We start from the raw sequence: 20,490 nt of genomic DNA on the forward strand, positions 1-20,490 counted from the left end.
TGGTAGGAGCACTGGATGGCCCGCACCATTTTTAAAGATGGCGCCGGCCATCCAGTGCTCCCTGGGACAGTGTTGGTGACATTTGAAAGAGGGGTTAATAGGCCTGCATTTAGTAGAGGAATAGGTGGAGGAGGAATAGAGCAGAAGCACTGGGTGAGAAAGGAGAAAGCCTCATTTTGGAAGATGTGTGCTTTTTTTTTTTTTTTTTTTTTTTTTAAGAGGTTGGTCAAACCAATTCAGTGAATCTTGTGAAATTTTCCCAGGCTTATTGAATTGTCTGTGAACCTTTTCCAAAGAAGTTCAAATATTTCTTCTCATGACCAATACGTCTTCGGAATCAGTCCAATATTGTCTTTATTTCCTATTTTATAGCAAATGAATGCACGCCACTAGTATTTAAAGACCCAGAGTATTAAAGTGAACTTGAGGTGTCAGTTAAATATAAAAGCAGTACCTTCACTGAGTAAAATCTGTTGACAGATGTCTGCTTTTGCTGCAGAAAATATGACCTTTGTATTTTATTTTATAGGTAAATTGCATCTTGGAAGCTTTCGGGCATGCTAAGACTTCACTCAATGATCTGTCCAGTCGTTTTATAAAATACTTTGAGCTGCAGTTCTGTGAAAGGAAAAAGTATTTAACTGGAGGTAAGCTTGGATGACAAAATGTAACAGCCCATATCAACCACTAGAGGGCAGAAAAGCACTAGAAAACTGGAATTGTCTTGTAATAGTCTATTGTGATTTAACCACTTCGGTGCTAAGAAAATCCGATTTGTTATGAAATTGCTTTGCATACAAAAGCCAAAAGGTAAGACAATGGAATGAGAGGTAGCTGGGATGTGCAGGCAAAAGAAATGCTTCAAAGTTTGTTTTTTTTTCATTTCTGGAAGGGGAAAGGGGATAGTGTAGGGGGTAAGGCTTAAGAATAAAGGAAAGAGTGCTAGGGTTATCCCTGGTTGGTGTGGGATAGAAATAAAAAGAAAATGTTTGTAAAAGAGTGGCAGCGGGGGAGGGGGGGGGGCAAGAGCAAATGTTGATGACTGCTTCACCCCCCTCACCCCCCCCCCAGTCCACACAAAATCCCTTTGTACCACAAGTCAAAAGTTCCCACTTTTTTTTTTTGTTTGTAGAGAGGCGTCTGGCTAGGGAATGGGCTGCACGGCCTTTTGCTTGTTTTGATTAGTGCACATGAAACTGAAATAGTTTGCACTAAATGGGATGTACTGCTCCCTAAAACAAATCAAAAGGAAAAGAAAAAAATAAAAAGGACGCAAAAACGTTGCAAAAGAAAATGCCTGGGAAGCGAGCCTGACTGCATTCTCCAGCGCGGAAGGCAAAGAATATAATGTTGTCATGTTTCACTGGGGGGGGAAAATGTTGCCCAAATTTCATTTTGTTGAGAGCGGTTTGTTTTTATTCTTTTTTTTTTTTGTATTTCAGCAAACTGTGCACATCAAAAATAATTACAAATAAACACAGTTTAGTGGGGTTTTTAATTTCCTGGCATTTCTTTTTAAAACCGCAGGCGAGGGAGTATGTGGGGAAAACTCCCTCAGACTACCTGAAAGGACCAGGGCACAGCTGTCTCACCCGGTCCTCTTTAAAACCCGGACCCACAGGGAATCCCGGGGGCCGTCAACATCGCTTGCATCATTTCGAATGAAAGCACATCCTTAAAGGCAGATTTTCAAAGCCCGGCGGTGCGCGTAAAGCCCCCCGGGACGTGTGTAAGTCCCGGGGGCTTGAAAAAAGGGACGTGGTCGGGGGTGGGCAGGGGCGGGGACGGAGCCTCCGGGCACAGTGGCCATTTGCCGCTGTGCCCGGGATCGCGGGCCAGCCATTGGCCAGCTCCTGCAGCTTGTGCCTGCCCAAGGCAGGCGTAACTAGGTAAGACAACTCTTTTAGGGGGGTTTAGCTTAGGGTTGGGGGGGGCGGGAGAGTTAGGGGTAGGGAAGCTGGGGTTGGGGGGGGGGGGGGAGGGAAGTTATTTCGGAGCGGCCTGGGAGGGAAAGGAGGAAGGCAGCGCGGCTTGGCGCGCGCAAGGTGCACAACTGTGCGCACCCCCTTGCTCGCGCCGTCCCCAGATTTTCTAACATGCGCATGACTGCGCTCGCCTGTTATAAAATCCGGCGAACATTTGCGCGCACCGGGTAGCGCGCACAAGTATAGGCTGTGCACGTACCTTTTAAAATCTGCCCCCTAGTTTGCAATGAGCTTGTTCATAAAAACTGGATGTGAAGGAGAAGCATACAGCTCTTGGACGTAGGACAATCCGAAATCCAGTGAGACATGGGCGGCGCGTGACTGACTTAGCCGGGTGTGCGTCTGGAGGTGCCTATTGTGCAAAGGGTCTTACAGGAGCCCAGCAGTGAGCTGAAAAGAGAGGGAGACTGCGTAACCAGCAGATTGAACCTCCTACCCGCACTGTTATAAACAGACCCTCAGAAATGGATTGGTTCTCCCTTTCATCTTGCTGATCACTCTTTGTACATATTCACTTGGACTGCTTTCACACAGGGATTGTGTTCAGCACTTCAAAATGTTAGTATTCTGAGGCTAAAAATATCAAATGTTCACTAGATGAAAGAATCTTACTAGACTGAAGCAGAGAGAGAGAGAAAGAGACACAGACAGACAAACAGCCAGTGACGGGGCAGGAATGAAAAACCCAGAGGCAGTGTGGGGGCAAGCAGGAGTTTCCGGGTGGAAACGAGGCTTGGATTCCGCCAGTGGGGGGGTATTTGGAATTGTGATTGGGGAAGTGTGGGCAGGGGCTATGGGGAAGAGCTTACTGTGGTTGTGTTCTCCATACCGGGGGGTTGGGGTATCTATGCTGGGGAGTTTGCCATGGGGACTTAATCTTTGTGGGAAGGTGTTGAACTTTGCCAGGTAGGGCTGAGGAGCTCAGGACTTGCTTCCCTCTACATTTTTGGTGGAGAGTGGCTGGGCAGGAGTATCAGTATGTGACAGTGATACTCAGTAGGGATGTGAATCGTTTTAGGACGATTAAAATTATCGTCCGATAATTTTAATATCGTCTTAAACCGTTATAGAACACAATACAATAGAGATTCTAACGATTTATCGTTATAAATCGTTAGAATCGTGAGCCGGCACACTAAAACCCGCTAAAACCCACCCCCGACCCTTTAAATTAAATCCCCCACCCTCCCGAACCCCCCCCCCCCCCCAATAACTTAAACATTTCCTTGCCAAATCCTACCTCCTTCAATCCCCCACCCTCCCGAACCCCCCCCCCCAAATGACTCAAATTACCTGGGGGTCCGGAATGGCAGCGGTCCGGAACGGGCTCCTGCTACTGAATCTTGTTGTCTTCGGCCGGCGCCATTTTCCAAAATGGCGCCGAAAAATGGCGGCGGCCATAGACCAACAGGATTTGACGGCAGGAGGTCCTTCCGGACCCCCGCTGGACTTTTGGCAAGTCTTGTGGGGGTCAGGAGGCCCCCCCCAAGCTGGCCAAAAGTTCCTGGAGGTCCAGCGGGGGTCAGGGAGCGATTTCCTGCCGCGAATCGTTTTCCGTACGGAAAATGGCGCCGGCAGGAGATCGACTGCAGGAGGTTGTTCAGCGAGGGTTCCGGCGCCTCGCTGAACGACCTCCTGCAGTCGATCTCCTGCCGGCGCCATTTTCCGTACGGAAAACGATTCGCGGCGGGAAATCGCTCCCTGACCCCCGCTGGACCTCCAGGAACTTTTGGCCAGCTTGGGGGGGGCCTCCTGACCCCCACAAGACTTGCCAAAAGTCCAGCGGGGGTCCGGAAGGACCTCCTGCCGTCGAATCCTGTTGGTCTATGGCCGCCGCCATTTTTCGGCGCCATTTTCCAAAATGGCGCCGGCCGAAGACAACAAGATTCAGTAGCAGGAGCCCGTTCCGGACCGCTGCCGTTCCGGACCGCCGCTGGACCACCAGGTAATTTAAGTCATTTGGGGGGGGTTCGGGAGGGTGGGGGATTTAATTTAAAGGGTCGGGGGTGGGTTTTAGCGGGTTTTAACGATTTTAACGATATATCACGATATTTTACCCCCCCAAACGGCAACAATACGATTCCCTCCCCCTCCCAGCCGAAATGGATCGTTAAGACGATCGAGGACACGATTCACATCTCTAATACTCAGCCAGAGCTGCAGTTAACTTTCACTCCTCTATAGCCTTGACACAGCTTATGGAAGTCTTGTTAACATGCCAATGAGATCGTTAGCTTAATTTTCCATCACAATGAGCTCATTAGTATGTTAGCATAGGAAGCTGTGTTTAGGACACATTAATGTAAAAATGTAATTTACTAAGTCACTTTAGTGCTTTTATCACACACGGTAATAATGCTGTGCGGCAACGTGGCCAACTCTGTGGCTTAGGAAATCAGCCAAAGGAAATAAGGGGGCAGATTCTGGCTGCTTCTTAGGTGCGGTTTATTTTCGGCGAGAGAGCCAAAATTCACAAACAGTGCAGCTCACCTTAACTTCAGGTAGCACAAAGTCATTAAACGTTGCAGGTCTTAGCATAGGATAAGGCCTCTGCCAGCTCCCCCGGGGCCTGTTTAATCCTTCCAGGCCCTGAGTTCTTAAAATCTGCTGAGGGGGCTCCTCCCTTCACCCAGGATTCCCTGTGGGGCTGGATTTTTAAAGAGGACTGGGGCGAGACAGCCGTGCCTGGTCCTTTAAGGTAGTCCGAGGGAGTTTTCCATATATGGTCTTGCATGCTGTTTAATGCACATTAAGGTCTGTGATAGCACTAAGACACTTTAACAAATACACCCCATAGGGAAGCCAATCGTCAGCCTTTAACCTGAGTAAATCCACTGTCTGAAAATTGCCCTTCCTCAGTACGGCTAAAAGTAATTTTAGCTGCATTTAGGGCTGGCGTTTCTGGGGGCATGCTTTTGGTTGGAAGCATAAAAGCATACAGAGGTCGATTATACAAAAGCCATTTAGATGGATAACTTAAAAAGTATATTCATCACTGAATATAGCCTGCTAGTTAGCCAGATAGTTATCAGTCTAACTAGCCAAGCCACAGCAGCTAAAAATGGACCCCATAGCTATTTGTATACATGGCAAGTTTGAAAGTGACGGCATGCATGCACTTTTTCTTAGAAAATTGGTGCAAACTCTGTAAATAGTCTAGAAAGTTGCTTCTGTAAGGAATATTGCAATGTACTCCTTGAATTTTTCAAACCTCATAAACCTGCAAATTCTCTCCAAGAGATATTAAACCTAACAATCTACTAGAGTTGTACTAACACCTTCCTTTCTTTACAGCTTGATAATGTTTAATTCTGTTCAGAATAGTTTAGGGGTAGATACCGTATACGTCTGGGGCAAGACTAGAGCCAAAAGCATTGCAAAACGCCTGCATGAAACCTCATGCAAAGAGAGAGAGAGCTGCACAAAGCGCTGCTCAGTTCTTACGTACGTCCAAGTTTCACAGCGTGTCTTCTGGTTGATGTTTGGATGCCCTGTTTTTTCCTGTGGCAATTTTTGCCCTCCCTGAGCATGCAGGAAACAAAATCCTTGTATAAAAGCAATGGGGGTCAGCTTTCAAAAAGGGAACCTAATTTAGTGAGCTTTTTGGTCAAATCTAGGTTAAGTTTTCAGCTGAAACCTGTTGGGGCACGTAATACTTAGATGCCTACATTTATACCTGTGATTCATTCTCCTAGATTGAGTCCTACATTTTGTGCTTATTGCCGAAAACCATTGCTAAGAGGGTAACTTTCAAACAAATACACACAGTGGCATGTAGGCACGTATATGGTCGTGAGCAGATTTACACAAATATTCTATAACACAAGCGTTTTATAAAATATACCTATCTCTACCCCGCTAGATACGTATGTACGCAGGCTTACACATGAACATAACAATGCATTAAAGCCACAAATCTCTCAATTAGGGATGTGCAAGCAAAACAAATGTCATTTTGTGTTGTGTCACGTCATTTGGGGATGACTTTTCATTGCCATTAATGTTTTCCTACTTTTTTTTTTTTTTTAAAGGTTTGGAAACAATGCACACTAAAAACGTTAGACGAGAAACATGGTTTTGTGGGGTTTTTTTTCTGTCATTTCATTTTGAAAATAAGACAGACAATGTCATTTCAAATGAACGCAAATCCCTAATATCACTACATTGAATGTACGTACTTTTCCTTTCTGTTTTAAAAATATATGCGCTTATATTTTACATACGAAAGTAAGGTAGGACTTACCCAGGTAAGTCCCATTTTACGCATGTAAGTCGATCAATTTTAAACACGAGCGCATGAATGAAATTAAGCAGTTTACCAACCAGTCCACCAGTTTTCCCAGGTCTTCTCCAGGTCATCGAGGCCTTCCTGGTTCTTCTGCCTGAACTCCCCTCATTTCATCCAGATTTCCCGTGCAGTCAGTGCTACATAATAAACACGTTTAATATCACTTATGCCAGACAATTAGCAACTGTAAAAATATGTAAGCTGGAAAATGTACACTCGTAAATGTCTTTTAAAATAGTAACGCACATGCGCGTTTGCCCTGTCTCAGAGCACTCCTAGACTGTGCCTCTTTTACTAGGGGTGTGCATTTGTTCCCTACGAATCGGGAATCTGCAACGTATAGGGCCCTATTCGTTGTATTCGTGGGGAAGTGAAACGTATCGCGATTCCCCACGAATACAATGAATCTTTGCCGAATTATTCAGCAGCCTAAATGAGCCAATTTAAACAAACCCCCCACCCTCTTGACCTCCAAGACTTACCAAAACTCCCTGGTGGTCCAGCGGGGGGTCTGGGAGCCATCCCCTGCACTCACACCCTCTGCTGCCGGTTTCAAAATGGCGCTGATAGCCTTTGACCTACTATGTCACAGGGGCTACCGGTGCCATTGGTCAGCCCCTGTCACATGGCCATCAGCGCCATCTTGTGTTCCTACCATGTGACAGGGTTGACCAATGGCACCGGTAGCCCCTGTGACATAGTAAGGGCAAAGGCTATCAGCGCCATTTTGATTACAGGCAGCCGACAGCCCGAGTGCAGGAGATCACTCCTGGAACCCGCTGGACCACCAGGGACTTTTGGCAAGTCTTGGGGGACCCTCCTGACCCCCACAAGACTTGCCAAAAGTCCAGCAGGGGTTTGGGCGTGACCCCCTGCACTCCGTCGGATGCCAGTATTCAAAATGGCGCCCTATCACAGCTGACCTGGTTAGACAGATCAGTTCAAATATTAGCAGTTATCTGGTTAAGTTAGCCGGATAAGTAACCTCTCCCCATTACACTCACATTCTTCCAACTACTTAGCCGGATAAGTAGCGACTGCTGAACGGGGCCGGATATTCAGATGCCACCACTTAGCCGAATAAGTCTGTACTTATCCAGTTAAGTAGCACTCAATATTGGCCTCCCAGTGAATCTACTTCTGTCATATTCTACTCTCATTTCCTCTTATATAGGCTCAACACTCCCATTTCCCTGCCTGCCTAATCTGGTCTTAATCTTTTAGAAGAAACACCCTGTAGTTCCCCCCAGATTATTAACATATTTTTTGCTGTAAGTTTATCCTCTGTAACACTAATGAAGGCCAATTTCTGAAAAAATAAGAACAATTTTTTTAAGAAGATTTTTTGCATCTTTGTTAGTTGTAATAAAACACCTTTGGATGCATTTTTTCAGTTCATATAATCTCTGTTTGCGTGCTTGGAATAACATTTTGTTAATTTTTTTTTCATTCCAATACACTGTACAAATGAAAGGGTAACTCAAATCTGAAAAGTGCCAGATTCTCGTTAGACTTGGCTTGTGAGACTGTTGTCTTTTTTTTTTTGTGTACAGCGCCAGGCCCCGGTGTTTTTGAAACAAAGGCTTTTATTATCGGATGTGGATTAGAGTACATCAGCAATGTTTCAGTTGTTTAAAATCCCACCTGAAAACATTTCTATATTCATTCATTCATTCATTCATTCATTCATGGCAATACAAAGTATTCTTGTGACACACAGAGATACAATGAACAATGTAGTAACACAGAAAGGTCACTGAATCTTGGTTTCATTCAATGACGTTTACTTTTTCTTACTTATTACCAGAATCTTTCCTATTTAGGGAGTACACGGAAAGATGCAAAATAATCACTTTGTGTTAAAATGATTTTTTTCCGGAAACATCTTAAATAAACGTTTAGACCTATCGTGCATAATCCTAAATGGACTATGCTATCATTTCTATACTTGGTATACTGGTACAAAAGACTGTTCTTTCTTTATATATTGGTGGGAGAAAGCAGTCCATACGCTTGCATTATTTTGAAGCTTTCCATACCACATTATATAATGGAAGGGCTGACCAGGGAAGGGTTGTAGGAAAATATCAGCCATGGGGGATTTTTTTTCAAAACAGGCCCATAGGTTTATATGTCTGACTTCCTTGTATGCTTTCGGGGCAGTGTGTGCTTCAACATCTCCCAAAAGCATGCCAAGCCATCACCTTGAGAGGTGACCTGGAGTCAAAGTATCTAATGTAAATTTCACATTTTCCCTAAACAGCTAAGAAGTAGAACACATTCTAGACCAGGGATGAGCAAACTGAACTGCAGTCCCTCTTTCAACCATTAATTTAAAGGTCTGTATCATGCCTCCCCTGTCTCTCCCCTCCTCCCCTCCAGGGTCTACATATTCAGGTTCTTCAGTCTCATCTCATATAGCTTTTGATGCAGACCCATCACCATTTTGGTTACTTTTCTCTAGACAACTTTGATCCTTTCTCTATCCTTTTTAAGATACAGTCTCTCTCATTAGATATATATCCTGGATTCCTGGCCTGGTGTTACAATCTTTTGTTAATCAATCAGCTCTTGAACCAGTTGCCATGCAACAAGGCAACCACACTGCCAGCCACTGGCTCAGACACACCTTTTGCTGTTGTGCTGCTGCTCATGTGCTCACTCAGTGAGAGTTCCCCCCCCACACACACACACACATTATTATATATAGTTCTTGCTTGCTTGCTTGCTTGCTTGCTTGCTTGCTTCCAGTCCTTCCCCAGCCTCCACTCTCCAGGAGACTCACTGGTTCTACAGTGAGCTGCTCCTCTCAGATCTCATCACAGCCACCTCACACAGAAGCCTCAGTAACAATGCACAGGCATTTCCTCCTGCTTACCCTCTCTCACTCTCTGTGACTTTAGCTTGCTTCCACTTTTCCAGCCCACCTCAACCACTACCCCAGCACATTTCCATCTGTGTGCTACAGAGTATATTACTTTTTCAGTTATGGATCGCCAGGCTTTGCTCTGCCTACTTGCTCCAGGGGAGGGAGGATCAGAAGTGATCCTTACAACTTCCCCTGGGATTAAATAACAGAAAATGTAGCTATGGGGAAAGATTGCACACATCACTGCTGGAGCCAAGACTGAGCAGCTTGAGATGGAATCTTGTTTTCCCACATGGAGCCAGTGAAGCCAAGGCCGGTGCATGGGTATTAGGAGTCCTAAGTGAAACTTACAGCCTTGCACGTCATCCCCTGACACACACGTTCTCCACAAACTATTAAAAATTATGCTTTTATAATAGATTTTACAAGAAAAAGGATATTGAAAGTACAGTCTTCTGAGGTAGAAGTATCATTTACACCAACTTGTATCTTATAGGGATGTGAATCAGTATCGGACTTGTTTCCGGTATCGGGTTCGGGTAAAAACCGCGGGATATCTTCATTCCCGTGGTTTTTACCCTTTTAAATCGGCTGTGTTGTGGCGGAAAAAACCCCGCCCTGACCATTTAAATTTAATTCTTTCTAATCTTCCACCCTACCAACTCCCCCCCCCCCCCCCAAACCTTTTTAAAGTACCTGGTGGTTCAGCGGGGGTCCCGAGAGCGATCTCCTGCTCTTGGGCCATTAGCTGCCAGTAAACAAAATGGCACCGATGGCCCTTTGCCCTTAGCATGTGACAGGGTATCCATGCCATTGGCCGGCCCCTGTCAGATGGTAGGAGTAATGGATGGCCGGTGCCATCTTTAAAAATGGTGCGGGCCATCCAGTGCTCCTACTATGTGACAGGGGCCGGCCAATGGCATGGATACCATGTCACATGCTAAGGGCAAAGGGCCATCGACACCATTTTGATTAGTGGCAGCCGACGGCCCAAGAGCAGGAGATCGCTCCCGGGACCCCCGCTGGACCACCAGGCACTTTAAAAGTTTTGGGAGGGTGGGGGATTAGAATTAAATTTATATACTCCTCTATAGTGCCAACCAGAAAACCCTGAAAAATAGACTCGGAACCCATACAATTCTAGGGCTATTATATCCCAGTGGGTGGGATGGATTCTTTAGCTGGCACCCAGGGGCACATAGCAAAAGAGAGGATAGACCCCCATCAACACACAACTCCTCTCTACTCTCTCTGTCTCAACACAGATAGCATTAACTCCGCTAGTTCCAGGATTCCCAGTTGGGAAAGAACAATAATTCTAACACAAGCCCGCCTGCATCTTCTGTACACAGCACTAACAATCACCACAGTCTTTCCATCAAAAGAACACACTGAGAAGCAGAGTGGTTTCTTTTACTGATAGTTGATTAGATGACCGAATAAAAACATAATGACACAGCAGAAAGACTAATAAACTTGTGACCTCACTTGTTTAGTAAATTCTTTCAATTTCTTTGGAAGCGCACTTTCCAACACTTCAATTCCTTCTTTTCCCCCAATTTCTCCAGTTTCTGTTTACTCAGATTACTCAAATTGAAGATAGTTCATTCCTCTCTTAGATTCACAATTTTAATCCGTTTCTTCCTTCTGTAGGTGGTTAGAATATAGTCCCAATATTTTATCAGAACTTAGTCCCAGTTCTCATACGTTTCCTGGATCTTCTTAAATCCTTAAATTCCCTAGGCAGTTTACTCTCACTTGTAGTATACCTGCGTTAGCAGCAACAAAGTTCTTGTTACCTTCAGCTTCTCGCCACTTTGTCTCCTCTGGTTTTCCTTTCCTCTATGCCACTAATGGCAGAGATACTTATTTCCAGCCAGGCTTCCCCACACTCCAGGTTCTTCCAAGATGGAAGACTCTGCTCTCCAGCAGGTTTGGTTACTGAGTCCCAGGTACCAAGGGCCATCAGCTTCCCAGTGGAATAAAAATAGTCCCTAAACCCAAAAAGGGGGAAAAAAATCAAAAAAAGAGGCAGGAATGTTGTAAAAACATCCCTGTCTCAAAACTGAGGAGAGAGTCCAAAAATAGCTAGGTTAAAGTTGAAACTCTGCTGCATCGGTTCACTGTCAGGTCCATTCTGTGAAGGAGAGAACATAAGAACATAAGAAATTGCCATGCTGGGTCAGACCAAGAGTCCATCAAGCCAAGCATCCTGTTTCCAAGAGGCCAAAACCAGGCCACAAGAACCTGGCAATTACCCAAACTCTAAGAAGAACCCATGCTACTGATGCAGTTAATAGCAGTGGCTATTCCCTAAGTATAATTGATTAATAGCCATTAATGGACTTCTCCTCCAAGAACTTATCCAAACCTTTTTTGAACCCAGCTACAGTAACTGCACTAACCACCTCCTCTGGCAACAAATTCCAGAGCTTTATTGTGCGTTGAGTGAAAAAGAATTTTCTCCGATTAGTCTTAAATGTGTTACTTGCTAACTTCATGGAATGCCCCCTAGTCCTTCTATTATTCGAAAGTGTAAATAACCGAGTCACATCTACTCGTTCAAGACCTCTCATGATCTTAAAGACCTCTATCATATCCCCCCTCAGCCATCTCTTCTCCAAGCTGAACAGCACTAACCTCTTCAGCCTTTCCTCATAGAGGAGCTGTTCCATCCCCTTTATCATTTTGGTTGCCCTTCTCTGTACCTTCTCCATCGCAACTATATCTTTTTTGAGATGCGGCGACCAGAATTGTACACAGTATTCAAGGTGCGGTCTCACCATGGAGCGATACAGAGACATTATGACATTTTACGTTCTATTAACCATTCCCTTCCTAATAATTCCTAACATTCTATTTGCTTTTTTGACTGCTGCAGCACACTGAGCCGACGATTTTAAAGTATTGTTCATTATGATGCCTAGATCTTTTTCCTGGGTGGTAGCCCCTAATATGGAACCTAACATTGTGTAACTACAGCAAGGGTTATTTTTCCCTATATGCAACACCTTGCACTTGCCCACATTAAATTTCATCTGCCATTTGGATGCCCAATCTTCCAGTCTTGCAAGGTCCTCCTGTAATGTATCACAGTCTGCTTGTGATTTAACTACTCTGAATAATTTTGTATCATCCGCAAATGTGTTAACCTCACTCGTTGTATTCCTTTCCAGAACATTTATATATATATTGAAAATCACCGGTCCAAGTACAGATCCCTGAGGCACTCCACTGTTTACCCTTTTCCACTGAGAAAATTGACCATTTAATCCTACTCTCTGTTTCCTGTCTTTTAACCAGTTTGTAATCCACGAAAGGACATCGCCTCCTATCCCATGACTTTTTAGTTTTCGTAGAAGCCTCTCATGAGGGACTTTGTCAAACGCCTTCTGAAAATCCAAATACACTACATCTACCGGTTCACCTTTATCACATGTTTTTTTTTTCATGGAGCAGGGAAGACGTGCACACTTTCACGTCTTCCCTGCTCCATGATCCAGCTTTGAGCACAGGGATGCCCTAATCCACTGCAACAAGAGGGACACAGGAAATTCTTCAAAAATGGATCAAAATTAATCAAAAAAGAAGTCCAGCATGCAGGTTGACTTGAAGGGATATCCCATTAATTCCTCTTAGTACGTGATTCATAAGGGTTTTTCTCACTGACACAAAATGGGAGACAATCCTTAATGAATCTGGCCCTTAGTATTTAAATTACATAAATTTAACAGACAGCAGGCAGAAACAACCAGCCTCAAAAAGGATAAGGTCAGGTTGGAGACAGTCCAAAGAAAGGCAACCAAAATGGTGTGGGGTCTGTATTAGAAGACTGAGGAGAGGCTGAAGGATCTAAATATGTATACCCTGGAAGAGAGGAGGTGCAAAGGAGATATGATGCAGACCTTCAGATACCTGAAAGGTTTTAATAATGCACAAACATCAAACGTTTTCTGTTGGAAAGGAAACTAGAAGTAGGGGTCATGAAATGAAATGAAAATCCAGGGAGGTGACTCAGAGCTGACATCAGGAAATGTTTCTTCATGGAGAGGGTAAATGTCTGGAATGCCCTTCTGGAATAGGTAGTGAGGATGGAAACAGTAAACAAGTCAAAAGAGCATGGGATAAACATTGTGGCTCTCTAAAGACTAGAGGTTAGAAATGAACAAAAAGGTGCATGGGAGTAACCTGTACAGAGAGGCAGATTCTACCCTTAAGGCATGGGGATTTCAACCTTTAATCAATTAGCCTTGATGCTTTTGATGCAAATGCAACATTGTTCTCTGCTTCGATGGCAGAGGCAAAAAGGGGAATGGGATTCAGACTACACTAGGGCAACACTAGGCCCCGATTTTTACGGCATTATGGAAAAGCCCAGGACTGCGTCTACGACCAAGTCCAAAAGCAAAATACATTCAAGCAGCATTATCTGGATTAAGAAGGCTGCTCACCCCATAAAAATATTACTGGCAGTAATTTTGTTATGGGTTTGACAGTTGCTTCGTTTTGATTGTAAATATTACTATCCTTTACATAATGCCTGGTGGTAACCTGCACAAAGCGGTAGTTACAATCTTTAACAGAAACATGGGGGAGTAATCTGAACAAAGTGGCAGTTGCTACCATAAGAAACTGATAGGACCATTTGATTTTTTTCTACTGTTACTATGTTACTATGTCAACTCAAATTCCAACTAAAAATTTCACGAGGCTAGATGGTGCTTGGGGATAATAAACAGCTAATGAACACTATCAGCAGCTCTCACATGGTGCAGTAAAAACTCAAGTCTCTAAGAAATCTGCACTGAACTTCCCCAGCAATTTAATACATCCCTGGTAGAGTAGTAAACCAAGATTCCTTACACGCATGTTAGATGTGAACTTGGCCCTCAGAAAAAGACTTGCATAAACTGAATTGCAATATAGGAAACCTCCTATACCAAAATAGCACTAACTACCAGCATTCAAACATTAACAACCTTACCTATGTAAAGGCAACATAGCAAATTTTACATCAGACCATAAAACACAAATATATCTCCTTTTAGGAAATCAGAACAAGTTAAGCTGCTATAGATCGCTACACAGAAACTACACAATAGCAGAATCCCTTACCTCGATCACACATGCAAAACAGACAGACCCTCACTAAATGCATGATAAAGATACCCTAACGTATAAAAAGAAATGTGCAGAAAAAATTGAACTGGAAACTGAAAACAAGCCAGACTGTATGCAGTGCAACAATAGAAAAACAGAAACATCACTATTCCTCATAAACCATTAAACAATAAAATCAAGAAATATAAAACATCAATCATTGTAGTAAAACCATATTAACAAAAAGTACATATTTCAAAACAGTTGATGAATAGAATATCCAATAATTAAAAACTCATATAAAAATGTTTAGAAATTTCCTAAATACCTATAAAATATTTCAAAACAGCAGATACATCAAACACATACCAATTAAAAGCAATAAGGATAAAATATCCCCTACTCTTCGCACCTGGGAACTATTGATTCCAAATACCCTGAGATTGTTGGGGGGTAGGAAATGTGCATAGACTTTCTCTTCTTGCTTTCATATGCACACATTCTCTAACACACATACACACACACAAAACCACTCAGTCATACTCACTAACACACACACACAAATGCTCACACACAGTCACTGATTCAGGCACACAAATGCTCAGTCACCCATACTCTCCACTTGCTCACTGACGCACACTCACATGTTCACAGAAACATTGCCACACACACTCTCATATGCTCATTCACAAAGATTCTCACATGCCCACTGACTCACACATACAATGTTCAGTCATTTACACATAAACACTGTCATGCTCAATGATTCACAAAGTCACACACATTTACATGCTGACTGACATGCTCAGTCACACACTGTTACATGCTCACTGGCTCTCACGTACACACTTCCTTGCACATTCACTGACACCCACAAACACAAATGTTCAGTCACATGCTCCCTAACACACACACACACAAATTCTCATTCCCACAGTCACACATACATGTTCTCACACACTCACTGACACACACATACAAATGCTCAGTCAAATATACACTATCAAATGCTCACTGACACACACACACAGTCATACACAAACTCACATGCTCACTTATTGTGGTTTACTCAGTCAGTCACATACAGTTTACCATTCTCTCACATGCTCACTGACACACACTCACATGTTCATTCACGCACAGATGCTGTCTCACACTTTCACTATCACACAGTCACACATACTCATTCACACACATACTCTGTCACATCACATATATGTTTGATGACTCACAGAGAGATTCTCACTGACTCGTTCATTCACATGGTCACGCTCTTATCTCCCTCCAGAATGTAGAGACGATAGCAGCTGCCTGTGATTAACTTTTTAAAAAATTGGTTTTACTGATATTAGTGGTTGAGGGATACAGGCAAAGCCCCAGGATAACAGGGTCTCAGTGAGCTACTGGTTGCTGTGGGAGGAAGTGTCCTTGTCATAGAAAGAAGTGGGCTGCAAGCTACTGAGACTTCTTTAATTTAGTATTTTCTTTTGCCGTGATCCAAGAAGGAGGTGGGCATGAGGCAGAGGAACAGAGTGCATGGAGCATTGAGCTGGCAGAGATCATGGAGCTGGTGGTGAGACAGATGCAGACGGCCTACTGCCCAACTCTCAGAAGCACAGCCAATGAGGGAAGAAACTGGATTGTTTCCTGCCTCTGTAGCTGAAGATGGTTGAGGTGTTTTGAGAGAACAGTGGGAGGAGACTAGGAAGCCGCAGGTATGAGGGCCACTGTGACCAACATGAGCATGTGACTAGCTAGACCAGCCCACCAGGATATGCCCAATGTCCCCGATAGATCAATTTGTCCCTGGGGCTGACCATATAGCTTCCACATCTAAAAATAAAGGCAGTCTGTCCTGATTTTGCCATGCATGCATTGATGTTTGTATTTCCAAAATAAAAGCAAGATTACATCTCATTTCATGCTGTGAGGTAGAACGAGGACATGTTCAATTTGTCCCTTTTGACCTAAAGGAGGAGTAGGCACCTCCGGACCGCAAGCCTGTCAGGTTTTCAAGATATCCAACATAAATATGCATGAGAAACATTTGCATGCAATGGAGGTGGTACATGGAAATGTACCTCATGACTATTTAATGTGAAACACAACTGACTTATGACACTTGAGGACCAAAATTGTCTACCCCTGACATAAAACCATAAGTTCACTCTATCTATTTAAAAATGTATAACCCATGCTATCAACATTACTTGGCGGGTAACATCAATACATACATAAATAAAATACAACAGTAATGGCAAGTTATAAGGAACTAAGGATAAAACTAAAAAAACTGGACCACGGACGCTATCCAAGCATCTGAATGTCTCAAAAAGGAGTTCACCCTTGACCCCTGCCTACACCACCCAGATCCATTCAAGCCATTCATTCCAGTAGATGCATCCTCCTACAGCATAACCATAATGCTACACTCATGACCTGTTCCTACTAAAAAAAATTATCTCCAGCAGAGAAGAATTATACCATTGGAGAACATGAACTAATAGCGGTCAAGCTAGCCTTGGAAAAATGGTGACAGCTGCTAGAAGGAGCCAAGTACCCAGTAACTATCTATATGGATCATAAGAAACTAGAGCATCTAGCTCAAGCACAGGGAATGATTCCCCAGCAAGCCCACTGGTCATTATTTAATCGGTTTGACTTTGAGCTGTGGTACCATCCCATTGAGAAGAACCGAAGAGCCGATGCCCTCTCACATTCTTTTGATACTGAGGGATCTTTGGAGTCTCCATGGAAAATTATTGACCCTGTGAAGATCACGTTACATTTACATTTTCTCCTGTGAAGGCTGTGTTTCCCCAGTATTTACAACAGAAGCTTCTTTAGTGGGCTCATAACTCATACTTGGCAGGCCACCCAGGTATCACTCGAACCTTGGAATTAATTCTCTGACATTATTGGTGACCTCAAATAAAGACTGATGTGAAGTGTTGTGACGTCCTTCCCCTCATGTATCGAGAAGAAAGGTGTGTGAGCATGATCTTGGGGGCTGTTACAACCGCTGCCACCCCTCAAGGAACCCTGGACCCTTTTGGCCACTGACTTATTCACTGACCTTCCCCTCTCTGATGGAAGCACCACCATATGGGTGGTAGTGGATAGATTTTCTAAGATGGCTTATTTCACAGCCTTTCAGGCTTTCCAACCCTGCCTGAATTGGCTAAACTCTTTGTCCAACCCATCTTCCATCTGTATAGGCTCCCTCTTCATATCCTCTGACAGGGAAGTTCAGTTCACAGCCTGCTATTGGAAGGGCTTATGCAGGAAGTTTAGAATTACTTTGGATTTCACTTCAGCTTACCACACTTAGGGCCGGATTTTAAGAGGTACGCGCGGGTATACATTTGTGCATGCAACCCAGCGCGCACAAATGTACACCCAATTTTATAACATGTGTGCGCAGCTGCGCGCATGTTATAAAATCCATGGTCGGCGCACGCAAGGGGGTGCACGCCGAGCCCTAGGGGAGCCTCAATGGCTTTCCCCGTTCCCTCCAAGGCTGCTCCGAAATTGGAGAGGCTGCTCCGAAATCAGAGAGGCCTCAGAGGGAACTTTCCTTCCACCCCCTACGTAATCCATTCCTATCTAACCCCCCCCCCCCACCTTTGTTTAATAAGTTGCGCCTGCTGGCCGAGTGCCAGCATGCAATCCCCCGGCATGGCTGCTGTGCCAGAGGACCACGCCCCTTCCCCGCCCCTTTCACAAAGCGTACAGAGGATTTACGCGTGTAACCCTTTGAAAATCTGGCCCTTAGAGCAATGGACAAACCGGATATGCGAATCAGTCTCAAGGCCTTTCTACAAGCCTACTTGAACCAATGGTAGGATAACTGGGCCTCCCTTCTCCCATGGTCCGAATTCTGCTGTAATAACCACATGAACAGTTCCACAGGGTCATCGCCCTTCTACATAGTGTTTGTACACCATCCTCATTCAGCCAGACCTGTTCCAATCTCTGTCCCTTGCTTGGCAGCTAACCTGATGGAGACAGGAGCTGCAGGAACTTTGGCAAAAGACACACTGTCTCCTCATGCAAGAGGCAGAGCATTTAAAAAAAAATGTGGAAAAGAGACATCACCCAGTGCCTAAACTCCACCCAGGAAGCCTGGTTTGGCTCAGCACTAAAAACCTGTTCTTGAAGATGCCAACTCTAAAGTTTGCTTTGCGATTTGTGGGTCCATTTTTAATCGAGCGACAACTGGGTTCTGTAGCTTACAAGCTCAAATTACCAGATCCTTATGGATTCATGTATTCCACATCTCTCCGATGAAACCTGCAATTCTTTCTTGTTTGGGCAGACTGCCCCTCCACATTACCAAAATTTGCTACAGAAGAAGACGTTCTTGAGATCCAAGAGATTTTAGATTCCTGAAGGGTCCAAAACCAGTTACAGTATCTTTTCTCCTGTAAAACTCATGGGAGCCAGCTTCTAATCTGCACAAGAGGTACCCCAGGAAGCTCAAGCCCACAAGACAGAGTATGAACTCTGGGGGGGGGGGGGTGGAAGTACTGTTACATTTGGTGGCTCAAGGACGGTCCTGTGTGCTGCTGCATTTACCCCCTACTGCTGACTGATGCTGCCAGAAACCTCAGAAGCAGCATCCCACCATCACTGATTGCTGCCGAATGTTGATGATGCCACTATCATGGCCAGGCTTTTGTCTTCCAGTAGGCATGCACATGATATGCGCACGGCAGCGGAAAACCCTGAGAAGCGCCTTCAGATGACATCAGCCTCTTGACTTATATAAACTAAGGCCCTGCAGCAGTTTCTTGCATCAGCAATGGGTCTCCTGCCCTTGCAGTGTTTGTTGCATCGAGTTCCTGTATCCTGTGTTCCTGTTTCCTGCCTTGTCTCTCCAGCTTTGTCTCTTCCAGCCTTGCGTTGTCCTGTGCTTTGTCTTCTCCAGTTTTCCTTGTCTAGCCCTGTCTTGTTCTTTCAGCCTCGTCCAGAATCTTTTGTGTGTCTACATATTCCCTTGGCCTGACACTCTGGATCTTGCCGTATTGCCTGGACAATACCGAGCGCACTGTATAACCCGCAGTTGGACATGGGTTAAATGGGCGCTAATCCACCCCCTAATGCAATAAGGGGATATAGCACCTATTTAACGCGCGTCCGACATGGAGTGAATGGGATAGCCCTCATCACATGCAAATGCCTGTGATATTACTCATTCACTCCAAATGCAAAAAAAATAAATGTGCAAAAGTACAGAAAACTGCTTTTCTGTACTTTTTAAAAAAGTTTTAAAAAAACCCCAAAAAAACCCTCAGCCGGCCACATTAAGAAGACCGATGCCGATATGCTCGGCATCGGTTTTCATAACCGGCCGGATGCCACCCTAGTGCCTCCTTGATAATGTGACCCCTTAATTATAATATAGAATGGTGCTATGGTGCCTCCCTTGCGGGCTCCATGAGTGCATTAATAAAGCGGCTGCTGACTTTTCAGCACCCAGTTTCCACGCTTTTTTTTGTAGCGGCCCCTGTGTATGCTAAGGTTATTTAGAGTGCACAAACAAAAGTGTGCATTCCAGTAATGGTTTAGGAGCGCATGTTTGCTTGTTAGAGAGAATGTGCTTATCTTATTGCATACCCACATTTAAATGAGGGACCATTGTATACAAATAAGGCTTCATAGGTATTCACGATATAGCGTGGTATGCTGTGTTCTGTCTGCTGTTTTGAACGTGCCTGTTAAGACCTAAAATGTAACCTGCACTTTAGAGCAGATGTTAAATATTTAGCGGCCGATGCAATAAGACGCACGCTGAAAACTGGTGCTCGCATTTGGCTCCCATTTCCTAACGCGTACGCAACCACATCCCCTGGGCACCCGATGCAATATTTAAATGACAGGCAGCGTTAAAAAGGGCACGCTAACAGAGAATTGAGCATCCCATAGTGCTAAACAGTTAATTGCATGGGGCATCTAATTGCAACGGGTGCTGAATATGAGTGTCCGCTTTGATACTGCTTTTTTTTTGCTAGAATTCATTTCCAACAATCCCAGCAAAATATTAGGTGCCCCGTGATATGGACATCCAAATTGTGTGATAAGAAAAGTGTTGGGTTTTTTTAATGAAGTGAAAATATACAATTGTTTTTCTCCACCAAAAGCAGTAAATGAAAGTGTCACAATGATCCTAAGGGGGAGGATACACAGAGAACCTGTTCTTGTAATGTTTTGTAATCTGGAATTTGTTGCCAGAGGATGTGGTTAGT

General features: G+C 44.3%; 1 protein-coding gene across 1 annotated transcript in view; it reads left to right on the forward strand.

Annotated features, from left to right (window-relative positions):
- LOC115092484 (unconventional myosin-XVI-like) overlaps positions 1 to 20,490 on the forward strand; it is a 334,559-nt gene that overhangs the window by 303,658 nt on the left and 10,411 nt on the right. Inside the window, exon 15 of the mRNA XM_029603324.1 lies at positions 530 to 647. Coding sequence (XP_029459184.1) covers positions 530 to 647 — 118 coding nt within the window. The remainder of the gene's footprint in view (positions 1 to 529; positions 648 to 20,490) is intronic.

The sequence above is a fragment of the Rhinatrema bivittatum genome, chromosome 5 (genome assembly GCF_901001135.1).
Source record: "Rhinatrema bivittatum chromosome 5, aRhiBiv1.1, whole genome shotgun sequence".
NCBI classification, from domain to species: domain Eukaryota; kingdom Metazoa; phylum Chordata; class Amphibia; order Gymnophiona; family Rhinatrematidae; genus Rhinatrema; species Rhinatrema bivittatum.